The 22,088-nt window shown below is 49.5% G+C and overlaps 1 protein-coding gene across 5 annotated transcripts in view; it reads left to right on the forward strand.

Annotated features, from left to right (window-relative positions):
• Positions 1-250: 250 nt before the first annotated feature.
• c1qtnf12 (C1q and TNF related 12) overlaps positions 251-22,088 on the forward strand; it is a 37,263-nt gene continuing 15,425 nt past the window's right edge. Inside the window, exons 1-5 of one of the 5 annotated variants that reach the window (XM_055659196.1) lie at positions 251-405; positions 1,380-1,657; positions 14,168-14,308; positions 18,856-18,972; positions 21,815-21,926. In XM_055659196.1, coding sequence (XP_055515171.1) covers positions 1,526-1,657; positions 14,168-14,308; positions 18,856-18,972; positions 21,815-21,926 — 502 coding nt within the window. In that variant the 5' untranslated portion in view covers positions 251-405; positions 1,380-1,525. Of the gene's footprint in view, positions 406-1,211; positions 1,658-14,167; positions 14,309-18,855; positions 18,973-21,814; positions 21,927-22,088 lie in introns of those variants that run through there. The other 4 variants (XM_055659195.1, XM_055659197.1, XM_055659198.1 and 1 more) reach the window with 4 other exon arrangements.

Below are 22,088 nucleotides of genomic sequence, written 5' to 3' on the forward strand. Positions count from 1 at the left end.
GACAAGTTTATGAAATCTTTCACTCTCTGGTGTGTCTGCTGTCTTTAAAAAAGTTGTGTAAACTTGATAATAATCTCCGGGGCTGGGTAGAGCGAGGAATGATAAGGCGTATCATTGATGATCAGGCGAGATAAGCAAATCCCACGCTCCTGGAGGGGAAGAGTTGCCCGGGAGAGGCGATGAAAGGCGGTGGTGGATGGGAGAGAGTGGCTGGGAGAGGAAGCCTTCACCTCGTCCCCACGACCATTCGTTAAAGTGAATCAGTGTGGGGAGTAGAGGCGCTGCTGCTGCTGCTGCTGCTGCCAGCGGCCCGAGCACAAACGCTGCACCCACCCACCCACCTACACACACACACTGGGGCCAGCTCATCTCTCTCCAACCAGCAGACAGGGACATCGGAGCCATGTGAGAAATTGTTACCCCTCTGTCCTTTCCCCCTATCCCCTCTCTCCCCCCCCCCCCTCCCCCCCCCTCTCTCCCTCCCCCTCCCCCCCTCCCCCCCCCTCCCCTCCCCCCCCCCTCCCCCCCCCTCCCCCTCTCCCCCCCCCCCCCCCCCCCCCACCCCCCCTCTCCCCCCCCCCCCTTCCCTCTCCCCCCCCCTCCCACCCCCCCCCCCCCCCTCTCCCCCCCCCCCCCCTCTCTCTCCCCCCCTCTCTCTCACCCCCCCCACCTCACCTCTCCCCCCCCTCTCCCACCTCACTCTCGCCCCCCTCTCCACTCTCCCCCTCTTCTCTTTCCCCATTCCCCCCTCCCTCTCCCCCCTCTCTCCCTCCTCCCTCCTCCGCCCCCCTCTCTCTCTCCCCCTCTCACTCCCTCCCCCCTCTCCTTATCGCCCTTTCTCATTCCCCCTCTCCCCCATCCCTTCTCTTTCTCCCCCATCCTCTCCCTCTCCCCCATCCTCTCCCTCTCCCCCCTCTCTCTCTGTCTCAGGTCAGTAGCTACCGTGACCCCATCACCCTCTGACACAACTCCATGCCAATCTGGTGCCCCATTCCCATCGGAAAGCGGATGAATGTTGGGCAGATTATTGCTTTAAACTCACCCGCCCCCTGTCTCCCCTCCTCCTTCCAGCAGGATTGGAAAGTGCAGATTAAAGAGACCGCGCCCGGGAGGTGGTGGGAGGGAGAGAGGGAGAGGGGGAGTGAGAGAGGGGAGGGGAGGGGAGAGATAGAAAGGGGAGGGAGAGAAAGATAGAGAGAGAGAGAGAGCGGGGAGAGAGGAGAGGGGAGAGGGAGAGAGGGAGAGAGGAGAGGATCGTGGAGCCGGTGGGACAGGGGCGGCGGCGATGTGATCGGGGAGAGACAGTGAGCGGAGTTCTGCCCCCACTCTCCCCACCTGTATCTGCCCCCATTAAACGGCAGCATTTCCCTTCAATGCAGCGCTGCCTTGTCGCCTGGGAGCCGCTGAGCTGAGCTGATCCATTCTGCGGGTCGGGTCGGCACCCGATGCCTCTGCTCCCCCCTCGTGTGACGGCGCTTTGGGTCGTGAGTTTGTGTGGAGCCCCCCGCCCGCCGCCGCGCCGACCATGACAGCGTGGACCGTGGCCATCCTCGCCACCGTGCTGGGGCTACACTGGCCCGTCACCGCCAAGAAAAACTCCAGGATCATCAGTCAGCACACCGAGCCCTTCAACACCACGCTGAGCAACAGTGAGGAGGTTAGTGAACACACACACACACACACACACACACACACACACACACACACACACACACACACACACACACACATACACACACACACACACACACACACACACACACACACACACACACACACACACACACACACACACACACACACACACACACACACACACACACACACACACACACACACACACACACACACTCACACACACACACACACACACACCGCACTCACACACACACACACACACACACACACACACACACACACACACACACACACACACACACACACACACACACACACACACACACACACACACACACACACACACACACACACACACACACACACACACACACACACACACACACACACACACACACACACACACACACACACACACACACACACACACACACACACACACACACTCACACACACACACACACACACACACACACACTCACACACACACACACACACACACACACACACACACACACACACATCACACACACACACACGCACACTCACATTCACACACACACACACACACACACACACACACTCACACACACACACTTACCGTGGGTCAAGAAACACACACAAATCACCCACGGTTTCTTGAAAGCTCTGACAGAGGCCACACACAGATGTGATCAATGTCCACGTCACACACACACACATCCGCATGAACACTCACAATATATGCACACTCTCACATTCGATCGCAGTTTCCCACATTTGGCCCTCTCATCACACCTTTCTCACAATTCACACACACGCACACATGTCTTTTAAACACACACACACCCACTGTGACCACCTCCACAAACCCACTGTGTGTTTACCCCTGGCTTCTAGAAATCTTTCCTCTCTCACCTTAAACCAATGTCATAGAAACATAGAAAATAGGTGCAGGACGAGGCCATTTGGCCCTTCGATCCAGCACCGCCATTCATTGTGATCATGGCTGACGGTCCCCAATCAATAACCTGTGCCTGCCTTCTCCCCATATCCCTTGACTCCACTAGCCCCTATCTAACTCTCTCTTAAATCCATCCAGCGGCTTGGCCTCCACTGTGATCCACTCGAAAGGATGATTGAAATAAAATGAATTCTAATTGTCACAGAGAAACTGATATGAAGATAGTGTGGAGGAGAGATAGTCGTTGAATAGTTTATTCAAAGAGCGTGGAAAATTCTCTTTTTAATTCTTAATTTCAGACTGAGTGGAGAGTTTTAACATCCGAGCGTGTGTGACAGATATGAAAGCACAGTGGTGCAATGCAGAGTTGCCCCTTGTGTGTAAGGAATGGGTATGTAACTGGGATAATGTAGAACCAGTGTGAACAGATGATTAACAGTTGGCGTAGACTCTGGTAGCTGAGGGACCTGTTTCCATGCTGCATTTTACAATCAGTCTAACTGGCAGAATGGAATTGAATCCTTATAGGAGGTGGGAAGATGGTTGTGAGAGTCAAAGTTAAATGGATTTAATGGCTAGCTTGTCCCCTGACCTGAAGAGAGAAGGAAATAGTTAGAATTGACCTTGTGAAGGTGAGAACAAGTATGAAAACTGACAGCAAAAGTAATAAGATTTGACTTCCCCACTGCACCAGCATCTGCAGTTCCTCCCGCACACAGCATGGACCTTGGGTGCTGCTGCCAGTTCCCATGGTCAGGCAAGACACTGTGAATGAAACTGGCATTCTGAAATAAGGCAAATCAAATTAATACTGCCTGATAAGGAAAAATGTGGTTGATAGCGTTTAATAGAAGTCTCGCTGTCCTTCTTTTCTCCACGGCTATCCGGTCGTGTTGGAGGTTGAACAATCTGTTGGCAGGGTTTATTTGGCACGGGTGACAGAGAGCTGCCCCACTGGCACTGTGAACGTCAATGTACTGCCGTTCCCATGTCCTTCACTGGCGCGATTCTGTTTCAAGCTGTTTCATTAAATCAGGAGTTTCCATGAATAATGTCCATCCCGTGTTCAGGGAGTTCGTCTGTCTGAGTTACCCTCGGGATCCAGCAGGAATGAGGAAAGTCGGGATCGTACGTTTCTGCAGTCAAAGCAAAGTTGACGTTTTAAAATGGGTTTATTTGAAAAATAATAATTTAAGACCATCATAAATGAATGCACCATGTCTGAAGGAGGGTCCCGACCTGAAACGTCACCTTTCCATAACCTCCTGAGTTGCTGCCTGACAATATGACAATAGACAATAGGTGCAGGAGTAGGCCATTCGGCCCTTCGAGCCAGCACCGCCATTCAATGTGATCATGGCTGATCATCCCCAATCAGTACCCCGTTCCTGCCTTCTCCCCATATCCCCTGACTCCGCTATCTTTAAGAGCCCTATCTAGCTCTCTCTTGAAAGCATCCAGAGACCCTGCCTCCACTGCCCTCTGAGGCAGAGAATTCCACAGAATTCGGACCTGCTGAGTTATTCCAGTGGTTTGTGTTCTGTGCAAGATTCCAGCTTTATGCAATTCCTTGTGGTTCAATTAATAAATTCTGACTATTTTCAATGTCCAATAACAGCCTGAAAATGGAATATGGAACAGTATAGCACAAGTAAAGGCCATTCGGCCCACAATATTTGTGCTGAACATGATGCCAAGACCAACTCTTAAAACTGCTGGCACATAGAAACATAGAAAATAGGTGCAGGAGTCATCCAACTCAGTATCCCGTACCTGCCTTCTCTCCATATCCCCGATCCCCTTAGCCACAAGGGCCACATCTAACTCCCTAAGAGTTTGTCAGAGGGCACATAATCCATGTCCCTCCGACAAACACATGTCACATGTTGGACACATTTGGATTGCTGTCTCTGGCATTCTGGAGGTGGACAGGGGACCTGGTAGAAGAGAATAGAATGGTAAGAGGTGTAGATAGGGTAGACAGTCAGAACCATTTTCTCAGGGTGGAACGATTAAAATCCAATGGACATAGCTTCAAGGTGCCTTTGTACCTTTAGCGAGGAGATGAGGAGGGATTTCTCTAGTCAGAGGGTGGTGAATCTGTGGAATTGATTGGAGGCCAAGCCAATGGATATTTGTACGGTGGAGATTGATAGATTCTCGATGAGTACATGTGTCGGGGGTTGTGGGGAGAAGGCAGGAGACTGGGGTTGAGAGAGAAGGGTAGATCGGTGATGATTGAATGGCAGAATAGGGGTGATGGACCTAATGGCCTAATTCTGCTCTGAAACGTACGAGCTCTGATCAGTCACTATTTGGAATGTTCAAACTGTGGTCAGTATCTCCTCACAGACGTGATCGATAATTAAAGTCGGGAGAGCTTTGTCACTTTTGTTGCTTTTAAATGGCGTTGCCAACCCCACAATACGGTGTGGGCTACTCCAGATACATCACAGACAGCTTCACCACCGGGTTGTGTCACTGCTTGGTCTGGGAACAGCCCTGCCCAGGCCCTCAACAAATTGTACAGAGTTGCAGATGTAGCCCAGTCCATCACACAGACCAGACTCCCCACCATTGACTCCATCTACACTTCACGCTGCCTCGGAAAATCCGCCAACGTAATCAACGACGTGCCCCCCACCCTGGTCATTCCACCCCCCCCCCCCCCCCCCCCCCCAGAATCCGTCTGGCAGAATGTACGGAAGCTTGACAGCGCGCACCACCACCCTCAAGAACAGATTCCTCCCCTCTGCTCTCAGGCTTCTGAACGGCCCTTCCACAAGCTAGAGTACTGCCCGATTCACCTCTTCCCCATTGAGGACGTTGGGTGGTGAAAATTGCCCAACGCATCACCGGTTCCTCGCTCCCCTCCATTAAGTCTGTCCAAAGCAAGCGCTGTCTGCGGAGGGCGCTCAGCAGCGCCAAGGACTGCTCTCACCCCAACCATGGACTGTTTACCCTCCTACCATCCGGGAGGCGCTACAGGTCTCTCCGTTGCCGAACCAGCAGGTCGAGGAACAGCTTCTTTCCGGCGGCTGTCACTCTACTCAACAACGTACCTCGGTGACTGCCAATCACCACCCCCCCCCCCCCCGGACACTTATTATTATTTATTCAAATCGTTTGCTATGTCGCTCTTCAAGGGAGATGCTAAATGCATTTCGTTGTCTCTGTACTGTACACTGACAATGACAATTAAAATTGAATCTGAATCTGAATCTGAATCTGAATCTGAATCTGGACTTTGTCTCTGGAACTGACATGCTACAAAGCTGAGAACTATATTCTACACTCTGTATCTTCCCCTTTGCTCTACCTGTTGCACTGGAGTTTGTATTCATATATAGTATTATCTGATCTGATTACATTTAATATGTAGAAATGAGAGATGACCTGTTTCTGAGGATGAATAAGGAGGGACCTGTGGTCAGATGTGGAAATGCTTTACTGGGAACAAGAGGTTCTGATACATAGATCATTACAGGTGGTAAAACAAGTTCAGAAATGTGTTTGCAATGGTGAAATGTAAATGGAGATTCGAAACAATGAGGACATCAACTCTGGGTCAGGATTATAGAGGGTGCGATGGAAACAGGCCCTTTGGCCCAACGTGCCCACTCCGACCATCATGGCCCATCTACACTATTCCTACCTGCCTGCATTTGGCTGTTATCCTCGAAACCTGACCTATCCATGTACCTGTCCAACTGTTTCTTAAACGTCGGGATAGTCCCAGCCTCGACTGCCTTCTCCAGCAGCTCGTCCCAAACACCCGCCACCCTTTTTCCCTTTCACGTCCTCTGGCCCTCGATTCTTCCCCGGCTCTGGGCAAGAGACTCTGTGCTTCTACCCGATCTATTCCTCTCAGGGGGGAGAAGGAACTCCACCAGTGATGGTGGGGGGTTGGTGTGAGTGGGGGATGGGCCCTTCATCTGTCCAGGCTACAGTCTGGTGTTTGGGGAAGGCTGCTCCACCTCCGTCGGAAGCCACTGGGAGCGACCCAGCCTGTAATTGGCTGGTCAAGCGGGTGGGACCGTCCTTCAATCAGTGAACTCCAACTGGTCAAGATTCCGATTCATTTGAAAGCCAAGTCAATACTACAAGGGAGATAAAGATCTTGGAAAATATCCTTTCATCCCCATGTGAAGGGATCTGAGGCTGCTAGCCCTCAAAAGAACTTGCCACTTGCAAAAAGGACGCGAGATAGGTCTGAGATAAACCTCTGAACACGTTGGGTGATAAACCTGGCTGGTACGTACATCCTGCTTGGTGGATGAAGCCTGGCGTGGGCAGGTCATGCCAACTAGAGTGTGGTGCCCATGGTTCTGCCCCATCCTGGGCACCTCTAACTGCAGCATCTGCAGGCTCCTGTGTTCCATTTGGTTATTTTCGGTTTAGTTTAGAGATACAGCGCGGAAACAGGGCACTTCGAGTCCAGACGGACCGGCGATCCCTGTACATTAACACCATCCCACACCCACGAGGGACAAATTACAGTTAACCTACAAATCTGTACGACTTTGGAGTGTGGGAGGAAACCGGGGACCCAGGAGAAAGCCCACGCGGTCACGGGGAGAACGTGCAAACTCCCTACAGACAGCACCCGTAGTCAGGATCGAACCCGGGCCTCTGGCGCTGTGAGGCAGCAACTCTACCGCTGCGCCACCGTGCCGCACCAGAGCAAAAGCCATCATTACTAAAGTACAAAGTACAAGCCAGATCACAATCTAACACCATTCCATTCTAATTCCAACACACGGAGATATGGTATGTAGCAAGGAACTGCAGATGCTGGTTTAAACCGAAGATAGACACAAAACGCTGGAGTAACTCAGCGGGTCAGGCAACATCTGTGGAGAGAAGCAATAGGTGATGTTTCGGGTTGAGACCCTTCTGCAGACTGACCCACTGAGTTAACTGCAGCTTTTTGCGTCTGTTTTACAGAGAGAATTGGCACACAAAAAAAACAGCGAGCATCCTTGTTTCTATGTTATCTGTGTACATGTTCCGTTTCTCTGCAGCCTAATACCTAATTGGCACAGGGGCGATGGGCAGAGTTTGCTCACAGGCTGTCAGTGTAGACATCTGTCCATGACGTGATGAATTAGCAGCCCGTTTAATTGCAGCCTCACTGAATGACACGGATACACGGACTGCGATATTACAATAAGTCTGTCAGCAATGCCTCGACTGCCTCCAGCGCTGCCGTTCAGTTTCCGTGGTGACAGACTCCAAACCCACACCACAAGGCCAACATAATTGGAATGCCTGCTGTACCTTTACAGTGCAGGAAGGGACATGTGCGGGAGGCTTCACACCTTGCTGTTTGCCCGCCTGCCTGCCTGCCTGCCTGCACGGTGACATGGATCGCTTGCACTGAACGCCTGTAACAAGGGGGATTACAGTGAGGTGTACACAGGATATGTCTCTATCGTTTGGCTCCGAGACTGCCAGCGAGCTGGGGTTGGAGCCCCATGTCACGTCTGGTGAAAATCATGTTGTTTTTCTTGGTTCTTGGTCCTCCAAAATATTCCAAATGGAATTTAAACTGTGGAGGTGGTGGAGGGAGGACTTTTTGGAAAGAAAGAGCTACCTTAAATTTAGTTGCACCTGGTTGGGTAACTATGGTAGGGTGAAGATTATTCCATGGTTTAATTTTGTGGATTGCTGGAACTCAGTCCCGACATAGAACATAGAATAAATAGGTGGCGTTTTTAGTTTTAGTGATTTGTTTTAGAGATTTCAGGCCCTTCGGCCCTCCGAGTCGGCCCCGACCAACAATATCTAAACTACTCAGCGCTCTAATGAATGGCCATCAGCAAGTCCCATCTCCATTTCATTGCAGATGCTGCCTAACCTGCGGAGTATTCCTCGTGTTGCTCCATTTGTGGATTTATAAATTTAGTCAAAGTCTTGCAGCACCAAACGGGCCCTTCGGCCCAACTCATCCATGCTGACCAAGGTGCCACATCTAAGCTCGTCCCATTTGGCCCATTTACCTTCTACACCTGTCCTGGTCATGTACCTGCCCAATAAATCTTTTAAATGCAGTTATAGTTCCTGCCTCAATTACCTCCACTGGCAGCTCAATCTTCAAGGATTAGATTAGATTAGATTCCTTTATTTGTCATTCAGACCTTTCGGTCTGAACGAAAGTTCGTTGCCTGCAGTCGTACATATAATAATAAACAACAGTAAACACAAATTAACATCCACCACAGTGAGTTCACCAGGCACCTCCTCACTGCAATGGAGGCAAAAGTCTTAAAGCCACTGTCTCTTCCCCTCCTTATTCTCACGAGACGGAGTGTGTGTAGTGTAAATCTATTTGCCACAACTACCTTTGTAATGTCTGCATGTTAACGCTAACGTATCATGCAAATTGTACCAAAAGTTAATGTTCAAGATTACCCGATCTTTGGAAGTCTAGGACATTAGATGTTGTGGAAGGAAGCTGGGCTTTTGTTGAAGGTGTTTGTCCAGACTGATAACTGATATCAAAGCAGGGTGTTGTTGGTCCATGGGCAGGCTATGTTTTATCCTTGGCCAGGACAAGTAAGGTGAGTTTCCTTTCACTCAGATCCCTGTATTTGGCCGCTGATGAGAATGTCGTTTGGAAATTAACAACCAAACAATCTGAAAGATATTTGAACAAGGGTCCTGCCCTGGAACATTATCCAGTCTGAGGAAGGGTCCCAACCCAAGACATTGTCTGTCCATTCCCTCTACAGATGCTGCCTGACCCGCTGAGTTCCTCCAGCACTTTGTGTTTTGCTTAAGATTCCACAATCTACAGTTTCAGTTTAGTTTTTATTGTCACGGGTACCGAGCTTTTGTTGCCTCCTTTGTATGGTTTTGTGTGTGTGTGTGTGTGTCTATTGTGAAGCATACCCTTTACAGAACAATCTCAGCACCACAGGTCAGGATGAAACCTATGCTCTGGGACCACTGGTGAGGCAGCAGCTCTACCAGCTTCTAGTGAGAACCTCTCCCACAAAATCAGCTCCAATCTATGGGCGAAATGTTGAATCCTTCGACAGCTGGTTAAGCTGCAGCCCCAGGTTAAACCAGCTGTCAAAGGATTGGAATGTCTCTGACATCGTCAAACATTCAGAAAGTATTAAAAACTAATCACACAATTAAAAAAAAAAGAAAAATTATTTAGAAAATAAACAAACCTTAAAACACTTAACGACCATAGAAAAAGAATACTACGCATTTAATTTTGCTCAATTAAATATATGTTTTTAAATGGACCGAAACTGATCTGTGGCATGCAGCTGTGTCTGTTGCTACAATGAATGGAGCTGCTGAGCTGGTGCCAGGTCCCTTGTGCCAGCCACAGTAGGCAGATTACACAGAGTACACTGCTGGGAAACTGGCAGCTCTCTCCCCAGCTCCGGACGCCCCCGATGAGTCCAAGATCAGAGAGCAATTAGTACCAGGCTGATCAGCCCTGGGACTTTGGGACTTCTGCAATGTGTATTTATTTTATTCACCTGGACCCAATTACAGTGGAAGGCTTTTGTTTGTGTGCGATGTCCAACCAAGTCATAGAGTCGCGGAGTACTACAGCACGGAAACAGGCCCTTCGGCCCAACTTGCCCATGCCGACCATGAAGCTCCATCTATGCTAGTCCCACATGCCTGCCCATATCCCTCTAAACTTTTCCTATTCAAATCTCTATCCTAATCAGATAATTCTATGCAAGCACTCTCCGAGTGATGTATTTATTTTTAGTTTAGTTTAGAGATACAGTGTGGAAACAGGCCCTTCGGCCCATCGAGTCCATGCTGACCAACGATCCCTGCACACTAACACTACCCTACACACACTGGAAACACTTTTACATTTACACCAAGCCAATTAACCTACAAACCTGTACAACTTTGGAGTGCGGGAGGAAAACCGAAGATCTCGGAGAAAACCCACACAGGTCACGGGGCAAACGTGCAAACTCTTTACAGACAGCACCCATAGTCAGGATGCTGACTAGAGTCATCTCTAAACTAAACCAAACCAAACCTTATGGTGACAACAGCCTCTGAAGAACGGTCTCATCGTGAAACTAGCCTCATCTGCTCATTCCCTCCCCAGATGCTGCCTGACCCGCTGAGTCCTCCAGCTCTTTGTGTTTTATTGAAGGAGATTCACTGAGCAGAGAAAGCCTAGTTTAGTTTAGTGTTAGTTTAGCGATACAGTGTGGGAGGAACCCGGAGTACCCGGAGACAACCCACATGGTCACGGGGAGAACGTACAAACTCCGTACAGACAGTGGCCGGTGTCAGGATCGAGCCAGTGTCTCTGGCGCTGTAAGGCAGCAACTCTACCGCTGCGCCACCACGCCATTCGTTGAGGTCTTAGTTGGAGGGCAGTTTTTGAAGTGATTTCTGCCACTGATGGCCTGTGTGCATGGCAAGGCGGCCATTTTATTTCCAGATGGCATCCTTGGGGAATAGTGTTGGCAATCTAATCAGCAGGTTTTGTTGCCGAGGGTGGTCTTGTGAGCATGTTGAGTTTAAAGTAGGTGATGTACAATGTTTATTCAGGCCAGGGCGGGGAAATCTACCCCTTTGATCAGGAGATGTTTTTCTTCACTTCCTTTAAAACCCCCCTCGTTGGTTTTTGTTTGACGAGCTGCTTGTGATTAAAAGAAAGATTTGCAATACTTTGAGCGTCTTTCACAACTTTCCCAAACCACTTCATAGCCAAGATTTGGCAGGATTAGCTGTTTATCAAGACATGCTGAATTTCCTCCCAATTTGCAAATTTACAAACTGTCCCACTGTACGAGCCAATTCAAGAGCTCTCCCGAGATTAAACTCGTGGTAAGCACGTAGAATGTACGTAGCGGGTACGTCGGAGCTCGGGGACTTCTCTTTGCGGCTTGTAACGCTAACGGCAGGTACTCAGGGGAAACGCGGTAAGCTCGTGAAGGCTCGTGAAGATTTTTCAACACGTTGATAAATGTCCACGAGAGCCCCGAGTACCTACGAGCGGCCATTACCGTAAACCTCCGAGTTCGAATCAGGAGAAACTCGGGAGACGTCTTGAATTAACTCGTACAGTGGGGCAGCCCCATTATCAATCTGAATCCACTCACAGTAACAAAACCCAGAAGTGTTTTGTTTTTGTTCTTTTGATGTCACTTTTCTATAATTTCGGCATTCCTATCAAATGGAACCAATTATTTAAAGAAAGAAATGTTTTTATTGAATTAGGCATTTTTATTTTTTTATATTTTGATGGATTGTGTGAAGCATTGCAGGTTATAAAGTCTTTCATAAGTGATAGGAACCATTCGGCCCATCAAGTCTACTCCGCCATTCAATCATAGATTGCAACCTTCACGTAGTCCGCCCTGTTTCAACAAAACCAATCAACCTAGCGTGCACAATCAAATAAGATCAAATAGAACAAGTTGTCCTACAACTTTAGGCTGTGCATGCCGTACGCAAGAAGAAGATAGCTGATCGATCTTTCCCTCTCAACCCCATTCTCCTGCCTTCTCCCCATAGTCCCTGACACCCTTACCAACCAATGATACATTGAGAAAATGTTTAATATCCTTTGATGAATTCTACATCCTCTCACCACTAATTTAATACAAAATCAAAATGAATGCTTAATGGTTTTTAACTCTTGACATTTTCATTCATTACCAGTCGAGTGCTTTTAAAAACATAGTCGCTGTTCCAAATGCATGTTATTTTTTATTTGTTTTGTGCAAATGACCTCTCAGGTCAGGGTTTTTGATGTTGTCTGTAGCCATCAGGTCTACAGGCAAGAATTGGACCATGATGATCAGTAACGAACCTCTTGTTAAAAGCTACCATTCCAGCATCTTTAATCCAGAGCCGTTTACTTTGTAACTTAACACATCACAGTGTTGGGAAGTTAAGTCAATAAATCAACACTAGGTCAATGCAAGTGGTCACCTCACACATGAACTGGTTTTAGTGTCATGTTTTGCTTGTAAGATTATAGCCCAGCCCAGCCCAGCCCGTTCCAAAATTAGTTCCTTCAGATGAGCTCTGGGAATGTTGTGTTGGGGGCAGCTTGATAATTGTAGTTTAGTTTGTCGTGGAAACAGGCCCTTCGGCCCACTGAGTCCATGCTGACCGTCAATTAGACATTGACACTAGTTCTGTGTTACTCAACGTTTTCGGCCGCTCCCGGCACCAGAAGCGGCGATTTACAGCAGGCCGATTAGTAGACAAATCCGCACGTCTTTGGGAAGTGGGAGGAAACTGGAGCTGACGTGGTCACGGGGAGAACGTGCGGCGTATACCAAGATGGCACTGTGAGCTCTACCCGCTGCGCCACTGTGCTGCCCTTCACATAGTATCCTCCCACACCCCAAAGATTCAGATTCAGATTCAATTTTAATTGTCATTGGCAGTGTACAGTACAGAGACAACGAAATGCATTACAACGAAAGACATTGTAGGTTCTGCTGCCTTCTGTAAATTGTGCAAAGAGTGGGTGGGAAAGCGGGATAACACAGAACTAGTGTGAACGGGGCCATCAATGGTTGGTGTGGGCCGAGTGGCCTGTTTCCATCCTGTATCTCTAAACCCAACTAAACATCCAAGCAATTTCCCCCCGTTTAAAGAAATGTTATTGTTGATCTATCTACAAATCTTCAGAGGTAGACAAAAGTGCTGGAGGAACTCAGCGGGTGCAGCAGCATCTGTGGAGCGAAGGAAATAGGCAACGTTTCGGGCCGAAACCCGGAAGGGTTTCGGCCCGAAACATTGCCTATTTCCTATAGTGGAGATTGTTCAACTCTTTGCATGGAGCGAAGGAAACGTTGCCTATTTCCTTCGCTCCATAGATGCTGCTGCACTCGCTGAGTTTCTCCAGCATTTTTGTCTACCTACTGATTGTGGATGATCAGCCGTAATCAACATTGAAACAACATTGAATCAACATTAAACTCAGCGGATGCAGCAGCATCTGTGGAGCGAAGGAAATAGGCAACGTTTCGGGACGAAACCCTTCCGGGTTTCGGCCCGAAACGTTACCTATTTCCTTTGGGTTTCGGCCCGAAACGTCGCCTATTTCCTTCGCTCCATAGATGCTGCTGCTGCACCCGCTGAGTTTCTCCAGCACTTTTGTCTACCTCTGAAGATTTGTACATAGATCAACAGTAACATTTCTTTAAACGGGGGGGGGGGAATTGCTTGGATGTTTAGTCGTACCTTCAATAGACTTTGAGCCAGTTGCCTATTTCCTCCGCTCCATTAGATGCTGCTTCGATTTTCCAGCATCTGCAGTTCCTTCTTAAATACAAATCTTCAGGGTCCTTCATGGCCTTCCCGAAACATCTGCAGTTCCTGGTGTCTGACGTTTGAGTCAGTTTTAGTTTAGTTTAGAGATACAGCGCAGAAACAGGCCCTTCGGCCCACTGACTCCGTGCCGACCAGCGATCCCCGCACACACACACACACACACACTATCCGACACGCACTGTGAACAATTCACAATGACGCCAAACCAACTAGCCGGCGGACCAATATTTATTCAAACAAATCAACTTATTCCTTATTTTTTATCCCCTTTTCCCCCCCCACCTCAAGGGGCCTTTCCTCCAGACACCCTCACCCAGGCCAGCCGCGGGTGGAAGAGCAGGACACGGACAACCTCACGACTTCCGTCGCCAGTGCCAGTCCTTGGCCAGCCAACAGGTGGCGCCCTCGCTGCAGGGTGAGACCATCCATGTGAGTCCAGCCCGCTTTGCCCAGAGAGTTGGAGGCCACCACAGTCTAACCTCGCTGACTGGGGGCTCCACGGAGCCCGGGAGACCAGCGCGGTTTGGTGTTTAGAGACCCGGCATGGAAACGGCTCCCTCGGCCCAACCCCAGTCCAAGACGACCATCGATCACCCGTTCTGTGTTATCCCACGTACTCATCCACCCAACCCCCCACACACACTCGGGGCAATTTTCCTCACCTTGCACTAAACCTTATTCCCTTATATCATGTGACTGTGCACTGTGAATGGCTCGATTGTAATCATGCATCATCTTTCTGCTGACTGGCGTGTTAGCCCGCAACAACAATATGCACGTGACGTAGCCCATCCAACCGCAACAACAATATTTTTACTGTACCTCAGTGCACATGACAATAAACTAAAAGGGAAACTGAAACTGGGAGAGATATGGATAGGGCGGCACGGTGGCGCAGCGGTAGAGTTGCTGCCTTACAGTGCCTTGGACCCGGGTTCGATCCTGACCACGGGTGCTCTCTGTATGGAGTTTGTACATCCCCCCCGTAACCTGCATGGGTTTTCTCTGGAATTTCCACGATCTCCACACTCCAAAGGCGCTCACGTTTGTAGGCTAATTGGCTTGGTAACCCGAAACGTCGCCTGTTCCTTCACCCCGTAGATGCTGCCTCACCCCGCTGAGTTTCTCCAGCATTTTGTGTCTACCTTCGGTTTTTCCAGCATCTGCAGTTCTTTCTTAAACATATATGTATCTAGAGATAGGTAGATACAGAAGGTGCCTGACCACAGTGCCATGGGTGGTGGTGGAACAGGTATGATAGTGATCTTTCAAAGGCTTTTGGATGTGCACATGGATATGTATGGAACAGGGGGATAGGGATCATGTGCGGCAGTTGAGATTGTTTTAACGGAGGCACATTGGACAACAGATACTGTTTTGTAAAAATAGACACAATATAAGTGATTAGACGTTGACACTAGTTCTGTGTTATCCAACGTTATCACCCACTCCCGACACACGAAGCGGCGATTTACAGCGGGCCGATTAACCGACAAACCCGCACGTCTTTGGGAAGTGGGGGGAAACTGGAGCACCACGTGGTCACAGGGAGAACATGCGACGTATACCAAGATGGAGACGGGATCTCTGGCACTGGGAGCTCTACCAGCTGTGCCACTGTGCCGTCCTTCAGACAGAGCATCCTCCCACACCCCAAAGACATTGTAGGTTCTGCGGCCTTCTGTAAATTGCCCCGAGTGTGCAAATAGACAATTCAAAACAAGCAAAGTGCTGGAGTAACTCAACGGGGCAGGCGGCACCTCTGGAGAAGACGGACTGGAGATGTTTTTGGTCGGGATTCAAGATTCAAGATTCAATTTAATTGTCATTTGGACCCCTTGAGGTCCAAACGAAATGCCGTTTCTGCAGCCATACATTACAAACAAATAGACCCAAGACACAACATCATTTACATAAACATCCATCACATCGCTGTGATGGAAGGCCAAAAAAACTTTGGGACCCTTCCTCAGATCGATTGTGGGGGTGGGGGAGAAAGCTGGAAGAGAGATGGGGACGGGACAAGGTTTGGCAATTGTCTACATCAGGCAGAGTATTGAGTAGAGAAGCTGGGGGGGGGGGGGGGTCATGGTGCAGTTATGTAAGACATTGGGGGAGGCAACATTTAGGAAAAATGTGATCAGTTCTGGGCACCATCTTATAGGAAAGATGTTGTCAATTGGAAAGGGTGCAGAGAAGATTTACAAGGATGTTGCCAGGACTCGAGAGTCTGAACTATAGGGATAGGTTGAGTAGGCTGGGACTCTATTCCCTGTAGCTCAGGAGGATGAGGGGTGATCTTACAGGGGTGTATAAAGTCACGAGAGGAAAAGATCGGGCAGACGCACAGAACCTCTTGCCCAGAGTGGGGGAATCAAGAACCAGAGGACTTGGGTTTAATGTGAAGGGGGGAAAGATTTATTAAGAATCTGAGGGGTAACATTTTCGCACAAAGGGTGGTGGGTGTGTGGAACGAGCTGCCAGAGGAGGCAGGTAGAATCGCGACGTTTAAGAAACAATTCGACAGGTACATGGATAGGACAGGTTTAGAGGGATGCAGGCAGGTGGGACTAGCGTCGGTGGGACATGTTGGTTAGTATGGGCAAGTCGGGCAAGAAGGGCCTGTTTCCACACAGTGTGACTCTCTGGCCGTATGGCATTTGGTATAACCTGCGGAACAGATCATCAGAAGACTAGTGGGAAAGTGGGAATAACACTTCCGATGACTCCTGACCGGAAACGTGTGGAGAGACACACACAGAGACACACACCAGGGACACGAGGGTTCAATGGCTTACAGTTTGAGACCGTTAGTTCACAGCGCCTTTGGCGAACAGCCAAGCATCCTGGGATGAATGACGGTGTTCGGAGGTCGGGGGCCGGGGGTCAAGAGTGTTTTATTGTCATAGCTCCCAGTCAATAGATCGACCTCGATAGAACAGGAACATTCTTACTTGCAGCAGCACAACGGAATATGTAAACATGGTACGCTGTAGACAATATAATAAATGAGAAAAACAACAATCAGTGTGTGTGTGTGTGTGTATATACATAAGCACACACAATATTAGTGCCAAATGCCAAAATCAATGCCCCCCCCCCCCCCAAGCCTATGTAATTTCAGACGTTATTTGGAGGTTGACAAAAATGCTGGGGAAACTCATGGGGGTGCAGCAGCATCTACGGAGCGGAGGAAATAGGCAACTGGCTCAAAGTCTATTGAAGGTAGACAAAAGTGCTGCAGAAACTCAGCGGGTGCAGCAGCATCTACGGAGCGAAGGAAATAGGCAACGTTTCGGGCCGAAACTCAAAGGAAATAGGCAACGTTTCGGGCCGAAACTCAAAGGAAATAGGCAACGTTTCGGGCCGAAACTCAAAGGAAATAGGTAACGTTTCGGGTCGAAACCCTTAAGGGTTTCGTCCCGAAACGTTGCCTATTTCCTTCGCTCCACAGATGCTGCTGCACCCGCTGAGTTTCTCCAGCATTTTTTGTCTACCTTCGATTTTCCAGCATCTGCAGTTCCTTCTTAACCACTTATTTGGAGGGTTTTTTTTCCGAGCACGCTCTCCTCTCCTCTCCTCTCCCACCCTCGTTCTCCCACAAGTTTCACCGCCCCACTGATTGCATCCTGCTGATTGCATGCCTCGTTGTCCCCTTCCCCTCTCAGCCAACAATGATCCATTTCTACATTTCCCTTGGCACTTCGTGTCCCCCCTGATCTCCCTGTTTTCTCACCGTGCCCTGAAGAATTAGGGATAAGCGGCCTGGAACGGAGATGAGGAAGAACTCTCTTCGCCCAGAGGGTTGTGACTCTGTGGGATTCTCTGCCTCAGAAGGCAGTGGAGGCCAATTCTCTGGATGCGTTCAAGAGAGAGTTAGATAGAGCTCTGAAAGATAGTGGAGTCAGGGGATATGGGGAGAAGGCAGGAACGGGGTACTAATTGGGGATGATCACAGTGAATGGTGGTGCTGGCTCGAAGGGCCGAATGGCCCACTCCTGCACCTATTGTCAATGTATCTATGTATCCTTTGATCAACTGTCCAAATTCTTTTTTTGTCTGTTTGGCATTTTCCCACTGAGGTAGCTGGAGATATTTTTTGCTTTCTTAAAAAGGCATTATAAACAAAGGTTGCTAATGTTGCTAATGTCCATGGACTATTGTCTATATCTCTAGATCCCCCCTCTCTCCCCCCCTCCCTCGAAATCTCAGTCTGAAGAAGGGTCTCGACCTGAAACGTCACCCATTCCTTCCCTCCAAAGATGCTGCCAGTCCCACTGAGTTACTCCAGCATTTTGTGTCTGATCTTTGGAGGTTGTGATGTTCAACCACCTGACGGCCGGGAGGGTCTAGACCAGTGGTTCCCAACGTCGGGCGTATCCCCCACAGGGGGGCAATTTGATTTTTAAGGGGGGCAATTGAGGAGGTCTGGGTCCAAATTTTCGATTTTTATTTTTTGGGATTTTCCATCAGGTAAACATATGTAGTTTATGTTTCAGATGTTATTTTGAGTAAATAATTTTTGGGGGGTAAAAAAGGTCTTTATTGTGTAGTTATTACATAATCCAAGGTATTGGCGTTTTAAGCTTCTTCAGCTGAAATGGAGTTCACTTTTTAACGTTGCCTATTTCCTTCGCTCCATAGATGCTGCTGCACCCGCTGAGTTTCTCCAGCATTTTTTGTCTACCTTCGATTTTCCAGCATCTATGGAGCGAAGGAAATAGGCAACGTTTCGGGACGAAACCCTTCCGGGTTTCGGCCCGAAACGTTGCCTATTTCCTTTGAGTTTCGGCCCGAAACGTTGCCTATTTCCTTTGGAGAATTATATATCACCCACCCGGGGGGGGGGGGGCATCGGGATTTTAGAGGTGATTAGGTGGGGCATGGCCAAAAACAGGTTAGGAACCACTGGTCTAGACTCTCTGAGGGTAGTAACAGAGAGACACCGGAGGAATAATCCTTGTGCTTATTCCCAGCTGCTGGAGAGTCGGGAACATCGGCCTGTGGATCCGCATTCTTCCTGGATTAAATTTGTGCAACTGGATGGAGCCAAGAAAAGCAAGAAGTGCCGGTCAAACCGCAAGAAAGTATTGGTATTTTTGGTCGGATTCTTTGCAAACGCTCGGGTTTCATTTCCACCTCTCCCCTCTGTGACTCTGTCCTTGGGTAAAGGTTGGTGGGCAGCCAGTGGCCATGAGCCCGCGACTCCTGACGTAACACCTCTTGTCCACGCTCACAACCAGTGGCGGAGTGGCCAGGGTGTCGGCTTGCCCGATGGCAAGTGGGCCCCCTATAACTAAGTGGGCCCCCGATGAAGTGGGCCCCCATTGTCTCCTGGCAACCAATATGTTTAGACCCAGTCCGCTACTGCTCACACCCCCAATGATACAACAGCGGCCATGTTAGCCACCCGCGAGCCACAGCGCCGGGCGGTGGAGGGCTTTACGCAATCCGCCTGCCTGCCTGCCTGCCTGCCCCTTTTCCAGGGTTACCTCCGTGCCCGGGTGGGGTTAGAACGGGAATACGCCCTGCCCACGGGCACCCCCGGGGAAGTTCCGGGACCGCTGGGCTCCGCAGGGTGTTGAATGCGTCCTCGATAAGGATTATAACGTAGTTGTACAGTAAGTAACTAAATAAATTTATTGGCCAAGTATTCACATACAAGGAATTTGCCTTGGTGCTCCGTCCACAATAGCTTATTAAGGATATTTGTTTGTATTGTATCATGGCGGTGGGATCTGGTTTGTTTTATTGTAGTGTAATATTATTTTTTAATAATTGAACACATTTTATGAATTAAAAACAAAAGATACAGCAGCGGTAAAAGGGACACAAAGACGTACAGGTTTGTGTCGGTTAAATGTGTGGGAAGGAACTGCAGATGCTGGTTTAAACTGGAGATACTGTAGACACAAATAGCTGGAGTGACTCAGTTGGTCAGACAGCATCTCTGGAGAGAAGGAATGGGCGACGTTTCGGGTCGGGTCGGGTGAGTCGCCCATTCCTTCTCTCCAGAGATGCCGTCTGACCTGCTGTGCTACTCCAGCTTTTTGTGCCTGTCCAGGTTAAATGTTCAAGAGGGAACTGCAGGTGCTGGAAAATGGAAGGTAGACAAAAATGCTGGAGAAACTCAGCGGGTGCGGCAGCATCTATGTGGCGCGAAGGAAAGGGGCAACGTTTCGGGCCGAGACCCTTCTTCAGACGAAACGTCGCCTATTTCCTTCGCTCCGTAGATGCTGCCTCACCCGCTGAGTTTCTCCGGCATTTTTGTCCACCTTTGTATGTAGGTTAATTGGTAAAATGGTAAATAGCCCCTAGTGTGTAGGTTAGTGTCGGAGCAGACTCCATGGGCCAATAGACCCGTTGTCATGCTGTAACGTTGAAGTCTAAAGGTGGAGATGGAGTCAATGAAAGGAGGTTTGCTTACGTGACGGACTGGACTGTGTCCACAATTCTTTGCAACATGAGAAATGAAGACGGATAAAACCAATTTAGATTCATGGGGGTAGATTAAAAAAAATGCTGGAGAAACTCAGCGGGTGAGGCAGCATCTATGGAGCGAAGGAAATAGGCAACGTTTCGGGACGAAACCCGGAAGGGTTTCGTCCCGAAACGCTACCTATTTCCTTTGAGTTTCGTCCCGAAACGTTGCCTATTTCCTTTGAGTTTCATCCCGAAACGTTGCCTATTTCCTTTGAGTTTCGTCCCGAAACGTTGCCTATTTCCTTTGAGTTTCGTCCCGAAACGTTGCCTATTTCCTTTGAGTTTCGTCCCGAAACGTTGCCTAATTCCTATTTCCTTTGAGTTTCGTCCCGAAACGTTGCCTATTTCCTTTGAGTTTCGTCCCGAAACGTTGCCTATTTCCTTTGAGTTTCGTCCCGAAACGTTGCCTATTTCCTTTGAGTTTCGTCCCGAAACGTTGCCTATTTCCTTTGAGTTTCATCCCGAAATGTTGCCTATTTCCTTCGCTCCATAGATGCCGCCTCACCCGCTGAGTTTCTCCAGCTTTTTTTTTGTCTGCCTTCCATTTTCCTGCATCTGCAGTTCCTTCTTGAACATACATTCACCCGGGGACAATTTTCAACATCATATATCCGTCGGGAAACGGCTGGATGTCCTGTGGGATTTGCACGTCCTCGATTTGTTGCTGCGGCTCGCTGGAGGATAAAATTAACCAGGGTACAAGTCCAGTTTGCTACCTGAGGCCAGTGAGCTAAAAGCACAAACAGACAGACAGACATGGCCAACACTGGAGCGAAACAAAAAGTGCTGGAAGAACTCAGCCGGTCAGGCGGTATCTGCGGAGGGAATGGGCAAGGCTAATGCACCTGTCCCACTTAGGCGACTTTTTTTGCGCGGGGTGTCGCCCGTATGGTCGTGAGTCGTCTCCTCAGCCGCTTCCTCCGTGTGGCGTGCACAGCCTAAAGTTGCTGGACAACTTGTTCTATTTGATCTTCCGTTTGTGCACGTCGAGTTGATTGCATTAGTCGAAACACGTGAAGGTTGCAACCGTCCACCCCTCCTCAGTCGCTCGAAGAGTCGTAGCGTCTTTTTCTGGTCGCCGCTGGATTTACTACACGTTGAAACATTTTCGGAGACGGTCGGCGAATAGCCAATGAGCGTAGCTTGACTTCCGCTGACGTAGGCGCTGTTGTAGTTGCCGCCAGGTTAACGCTGGTTGCCGCTGGTGCTGACTGCGGGTTTTTTTCATTGTTAAAGTAATGATCCTATTTCAAATTTTGTGTCATAAGGGGGGGGAGGGCAAGTGGAGGGGGGGGGGGGTCCAGTCGCTGTTTTGTTGGCCTGAAAGTCACCGGCTGTCGCCTGAAAATTGCCTAAGTGGGACAGGCCCTTTGGTGTTCAATTGTCTTGAGTTACGTTGAGTCCATCCTGTGTCCATCCTGTGCAACATCTCGCTGTGTTTCTCTCCCCCAGCCCAGCCTGTCGGGCCCCCCCGGCCCAGCGGGACCCCCGGGGCCACCCGGACCCCCGGGAGCCGAGGTGACGACGGAGCTTCTGCTGCGTGAATTTAAAGCAATGGTACGAGGTAAGGTGCGAGCGTGGGGGGGGGGGGGGGGGGGTTGTGGAGGTGGGGTTGGGGGCTTGTGGGGGTGGGGGTGGGGGCTAGTGGGGGGGGCCCACCACAACACGACTGGGGGACTGGGGGCTTGTGGTGGGGGATTGTGGGGGTGGGTTGCCCACCACAACA

This window comes from Leucoraja erinacea, chromosome 30 (genome assembly GCF_028641065.1).
Source record: "Leucoraja erinacea ecotype New England chromosome 30, Leri_hhj_1, whole genome shotgun sequence".
Taxonomy (NCBI): Eukaryota; Metazoa; Chordata; class Chondrichthyes; order Rajiformes; family Rajidae; genus Leucoraja; species Leucoraja erinaceus.